This window comes from Capsicum annuum, chromosome 3 (genome assembly GCF_002878395.1).
Source record: "Capsicum annuum cultivar UCD-10X-F1 chromosome 3, UCD10Xv1.1, whole genome shotgun sequence".
NCBI classification, from domain to species: domain Eukaryota; kingdom Viridiplantae; phylum Streptophyta; class Magnoliopsida; order Solanales; family Solanaceae; genus Capsicum; species Capsicum annuum.
The window spans coordinates 18988798-18994797 of NC_061113.1; the positions used below are offsets into that span (position 1 = coordinate 18988798).

General features: G+C 33.1%; 1 protein-coding gene across 3 annotated transcripts; it reads left to right on the plus strand.

The window, feature by feature from the left end:
- Positions 1 to 615: 615 nt before the first annotated feature.
- On the plus strand, positions 616 to 5746 carry LOC107864658 (inactive protein RESTRICTED TEV MOVEMENT 1). Of its 3 annotated transcripts, none has more exons than XM_016711093.2 (2): positions 616 to 754; positions 4969 to 5746. In XM_016711093.2, the coding sequence occupies exon 2, from the start codon at positions 4983 to 4985 to the stop codon at positions 5514 to 5516; it is 534 nt and encodes a 177-aa protein (XP_016566579.2). In that variant the 5' UTR covers positions 616 to 754; positions 4969 to 4982; the 3' UTR covers positions 5517 to 5746. The 3 variants fall into 3 exon arrangements, with proteins under 3 accessions (XP_016566579.2, XP_016566580.2, XP_047265101.1); XM_016711094.2 differs by having other exon boundaries at positions 627 to 754; positions 4962 to 5746; XM_047409145.1 differs by having other exon boundaries at positions 638 to 754; positions 4972 to 5746.
- The last annotated feature ends 254 nt before the right edge of the window (positions 5747 to 6000 follow it).

Consider the following 6000-nt stretch of genomic DNA (forward strand, 5'->3'; position numbering starts at 1 on the left):
GATTATACTCATGAATGAAAAGAATTTCACATCAATGATGGAAGGGATCCTGAGCTTAAAAATGAAAATAAAAAATGAAAATATACCTACAAATAATGAAAATATACCGGTCTTTTAGCTTAAAAATCTTTATTTGTTATTCAAAAATGTCTTTTACCGAGAAGAAATGTCTTTCAAAAATATGTCCGAACTTGATTTGTTGTTCATAAAAAATATCTTTCTTTTCGGATTTGCTCCAAAACTTATCTAAATCATTTAAGGGCCTTTTGTGTAATATTAAAGAAATTAAGATCATATGTAATAAAAAAACTTGGAATTGGAGTTGGAAAAAAGTGAAAACAACAAAAAGTTGTTTTCACTTTTTTTCAAAAACTTTTTGAAATATTTTTGGAATATCTATGGCCAAACATCATGATTTCATAAAGATAAAAAATTTTTCGGAAAAAAGTAAAAAATATCTATGACCAAACGGCCTCAAAGAATGTAGTAAATTTTTTTTTATTTTTATTTTTTTAAATAAATAATTAAATTAAAATAAATATTTGTAGAAAGAAGATTAAAATGAAACGGAGTGAGTAAAAAAAACTTAAAAGTTAAAAACATTTATTTTATAAGTCAACCCAAACCAACTGTTAAAAAATATGAGGGTCTTCTTTTCGTTCCCCAAAATTTTCTATAGTCCTCCCCAGCTACCCCGCCAAGCTCCATTTTCTGTCCGGCTTCCACCACCGATCGCCACCACTTTACTTTAACTGTAAATCTCTCTCTTGTTTATTTCTATTGCTATTTTCTCCTTTATTTTCATTTTTTTCCTCCTATTTGTCTATCTTTTGTTAATGCTTATTGTGTAATGTGAGCTATATAGCCTTCTTCTAAGTTCCTTTTTTGCTGTCAAAAATTTTTGTTTTCAGTATTTGCTTTGTGCTCGTTGTTGTTGGTGTTTACAGGCAAAATGAGACAGTTGAATTTGTTGTTATGAGATCAAGGACACGTGTTTCAGTTTAACTCATTGGATTAATAAATTAAAAATTAAATATGTGAATAAGTGGACTTAGTAAAAATAGTAATGAAACAAAGTAAATCAGATTAAACGATAGAGCTTGATTCTTATTTTTCAGATGTTTCAACTTGATACGGAGTCAATTTAGAGCTTGTTTGGATGAGTTTATAGCTTTTGGTTTATTTTTGTCTTTTGACTTAAAAATGAGTGCTTAAATAGCTTTTATTTGTCACTAATTTTTTAATTATATTTATTCTTTTACTTGTCATTTTTTACGAGCTTTGAATTAAAAGGGACAAACAAGTTTCTCGATTAACCAAGAGTCCTTCGAGTTTTAAAAATTAGGTAGAAGGAACAATTTTTTTTTCAATTTTCTTTTAAACATTTTTGCTCCAACAACTGAAAAGCAGGGGCGGATCCAGGATTTTCAGTGAGGGAGTTCAGTAGTACATATATAGACTAGTCGAAGGGGGTTCGGCCTCTATTATTTATACATAAATTTTTTTTTTACCATATAATAATAGTATAATTTTCCGACGAAGGGGGTTTGGATGACCCCCTGGAATACATATACATCCGCCACTGCTGAAAAAGTTGTCTCAACAACTACAGAAGATATCTCAACAACTATCAAAGTTGTTCGATAATTTTGCAAAGTTGTTTAACAACAATCAAAGTTGTTTGACAACTTTGATAGTTGTTGAGACAACTAATGCAGTTGTAGAACAACTGTCCCAGTTGTTTAAGCAATTTTATTTTTTTAACTTAATAATATTATGGGATCCACTTGTCACTGGGGAGGTCTTTCAACTCATTTTTCTCTTTTTTACCTATCAAGAAAAGAAGATTTTTTTTTTTTCCTATTTTACTCTTAACATTAATTATCTTTTCTCCAAATTAATTTCAAGACACAATTTAAACATCATTTAATATGGATATCATGGTGAAATACTATGTTACTAATTGTTTTTCTTAATAAATGTGCTAAGTCAAAATGTAACAAGTAAAATCAAACGACGGAGGGAGTACTATTTAATTCAGAAACACTTAAAATAAGTTAATTCAATAAGACTTTTAAGTATAAGTTGTTTGAGAGTTTAAACTTAGAAAATAAATCATAGCTTGGAGCACAAGAATATCGGTGTATTGCTTTGGTACCGTTAAGCTTGCCAGCTAGTATTTCTATGTAATTTGTAGGATCTCATATGGATATTTCTGGCATAGTTGTCCTTTTTGTCCATCTATTTGTTCTTAGGAATACAGGTCCTTCATTGAGTTCGAGCCACAAGTGCCTGCCTTATCTCCAATAACTATCATATGGGGATTGGGGATGCCTGAAACAAGCCAAAGTTAGGGTAACCAGCTTAGTCTCCAATCCGGTCGCTCGTTCAATGTAACCATAATGGATGCTTTTCCCCGGTGTTAGTGTTCATTCCGAGTGCAGCCACTTGTATGTTGTATTTTCCCCAATGTAGATGGTTTTCTAGGTTGAACTCTTCAAGCTTAATTGAAATTTCTACTAAAAATGTGTATGAAATCCTAAATGCTTGACACCATTTTTTAGTAACTTCTGTAAATTACCAATAACCAACAACACAAAGCACCTAATATTGCAGAGGAAAAGTCAAGCCTCCAACAAAAAAAAATCTAGTTACATAAGGAAATGGCTAATCACACTACATCTATGAGCTTTCTTTGACAATTTAAGTAACATTATTCTATCCAAAATTTCCTTCCTAATCAGTGTAATTAATGTGTCTACCTGTCAGTGGCGGAGCCAAGAAGTTCATTAAGGGGGTTCGAAAGTGCACACACGAACTAGCCAAAGGGGCTTCAACATATACAATATATACATAAAAATAATTTTAACCGTGTATAAATAGTGTAATTTTTCGCCGAAGGGGTTCCGGTGAACCCCCTGGATATATGGTAGATCCGCCACTGCTACTTGTATATGAGAATTTTTAAACACTTTCCAATTCCTTGCCCTCCAAGTGTGGTGCAGGACTACTGTCACCATCTCCGTCTGAAACTGCTTTATCTTCCTTCTTTGGATCCATTGAACCACTTTAACATTTCACAAACATATTGGCATGCCAGTCCATAATCTTACCTCATGACTTGAAGTCTATAGGTAAATTTTAAAGAAATGAAGATCCTATTCAAATTTCAAAGTAGTATATGCATATGTTTACATAAACATACAAGGGAGAACTCCTAGGAACTTCTTCAGATTGGTAGATGAATATGCTTACAGAAACATACATAGCTTGTATGTTTAACAGCCTCTTGCAGAAATGCAAGGTAAAGCTGTGTATAATAGACCCTTGTGGTCTGTCCCTTTCTCAGGGAAGGTTTAGTGCACCGAGTTGCCCCCTTAAATAAACATACAGGTAAGAACTCGAACTCACATGAACTCTAAGGGGTGACAATATTTGTACCAAGAGAGTGCCTAAAACAAGGTAGACAAACTGTAAGCATAGCAGACCCTCATATCTCAATGCCAACTATCTGCAAATGATATTTTTCCAACTTAAAGAATCATATGAATCTAAGCATAAGAAAAATGCTGATCTCCAATAAAGCAACTAAAACGAAACAATTACATAGATTCATCAACAGGATGAATAAACATAACGAAAAAAGAAGTGGATGCTAAACTAAGTAAATTGAACTGACTCAGATTTTACAAGCTTCTTTGGTTTTCTGTTGACATCATCAAAGGACTCACCTGCTCTATGTGTATGAAATGTCTTGTTTTATGAACCTCCAACAATAAAATTAGATAATTTAAACTACTTTTATACAAGAAGGGGGAATAGTGGACCATTTCGTTCTTTTTTGGATAAAAGAAATGAAATAAAGATATCTACATACCAAAGTTTCAGAAAGCACCCCTGATGCTTCTTCTAACTTTTTCCAGCTGATAAGTTGTAGTCCTAAAATGATATGTTTTCAACAGATTTCATACATGGTCCGGAAGAATTTCACCATAGTTAGCAATATTTCACCGTTGTTGGATAGTAAACCAAATTCCATTCCAAGAGTGCTGGCAGAAATGTAGTCATTGTTATCATTGTCGGGGGCGTATCTATGTAAAAGCATCAGGGTGCCCTGTCACCTGGACACATCGGTTGGCAATTTGAATATATGTATAAGAAATCAGATAAATATTAGATGTGCCACTCGTAGTAACAAGAGAGAGCATTTGGTGCTACTAGCTTAGTGTTAATATTCGAGAGACTGGTGTTTGATTACAAGCTTGCCACCCGGTTACTTCACTTTAGTTCTGTTCCTCTTTCTTTTGTTTCTCTTATTTTGCTATTTATTAATCCTACTTGACTCTTTTTGGTTTAACTAAATATCGACCTTTTTCACTGCGCGTGTTGCACGTGTACCCATTATCAATGTCTATTAAATTTTCTAAAAAATACATATTGATCACAGTTGTTCCCGCATTCTTTGGGAGTAAACTTTGTTATTGCGAAACTTGAAAGCTACTGCCCTCTTTTCATAATAAGGCTTCACGGCTTTGTTTTTACTTCTGGTTTCTTTTGTTAGCAAATGCTGGACATACTTTGCGATAACCTTATATAACAAGGAGCAAAATTTGCCTTAGAAAAGAGGGCTTTACCTCTAGAGAGAACGAAAAGAACTACAAGAACATGGAAGGAGAGTTCCATGACAATTTCTATTTTTTGTTGTTGTTGTTTTGAGAAGTGGTAGAGGATTTTAAATAGAATGTCAGTTCACTATACACTAATTAAAGTCCAAATATTAGTACAATTTATATCCGGTAAATCTTAACGTAATAATCAAAATGTCAATTGTCCTTAGCTTTATGGTTCTAACTACTGTGAAAATAGTTGCTGTAAATGATTATTTTTGTCGAGTGTTAAATCTATTTTTAACATTTTGCTTTGTATTTGTGCTTTTATATAAAACTAAATTTTTGAACTAGTTTTCAGAAGCAAGTGAGAATATGAATATGGTTAAAGTTGGCCCAGCGGGAGGAAGTGGTGGAACCATTTGGGATGAAAAGGGACGAGACCAAGTTGCTGGGATTGTTGTTACCTACAACGAATACGCAGTTCACGCACTTCAGTTCCTGTTTTATGAAAATGGCAACTTAGTTCTGTCAAACAAGCACGGGGATCATCGCTGTGAAAACTTCCGTGCAGTTCTGTTTGATTATTCATCAGAGTTTATTACTTCCATAAGCGGTTGTTTCAGGACATCTTATGATTTTACAAAGCTGAAATGTATAAGTTTTGGAACCAACAAGGGTTCCTATGGACCATTTGGGTCCACTGCTACTTCAAATGTTGACACGGACTTCAACTTTCAGCTAGGAAATCATCGTCTTTTTGGTGGTTTTCATGGTAGCAAGACCGAATATGGCGTTGAGAGTATTGGGATCTATGTGAAGCCGATCATGAAAGATCCTCAAGTTAAGGATGAAAAAGATTTACTACCACCCACCTACGAAGATCAACTTGAAAGTTCCTGGACTTGAGAATTCAACTCATATGCCTACTTATGGTTTTTACTTTTGCACAGTCGATCTACAGCTTGGTGCTTGGTTATTATGTAAAGCTTTATTAACTGTTTGAGTTTTGTATGATTTTGAAAAATGGTCATTGTTTGATGGAAAAACTTAAATAGCTTGTTTGGATGGTTGTTACCTATTGTATTGTATGGTTGAATATAATGTTTGTTCTGTGTTATTTAAGTTTTATTGTATTATATTGTTAAATTTATTGCTATGATAACAAATTAACACTGAAAGTTCCTATTTTAGATGATAAATCTGTTGTGATCGTTATGTTGCCTTTGTTTGTCCCTCCATTTTTATTTTATCTTTAATCCTTTATATCTTCCTTATAAGAGTTTAAGTTTTGTGCATGTGAATATACAAAATATTCTACGCTATCAGGTAAACTTGATCTGTTATTGCAGGTTACCAATTTTTTACATAAGAATTGAAAAAGAAAGACTAG

What these genes read in the sequence shown, in the direction of transcription:
- LOC107864658 (XM_016711093.2), top strand. Translation starts at nt 4,983, where the DNA reads ATGAATATGGTTAAAGTTGGCCCAGCGGGAGGAAGTGGTGGAACCATT.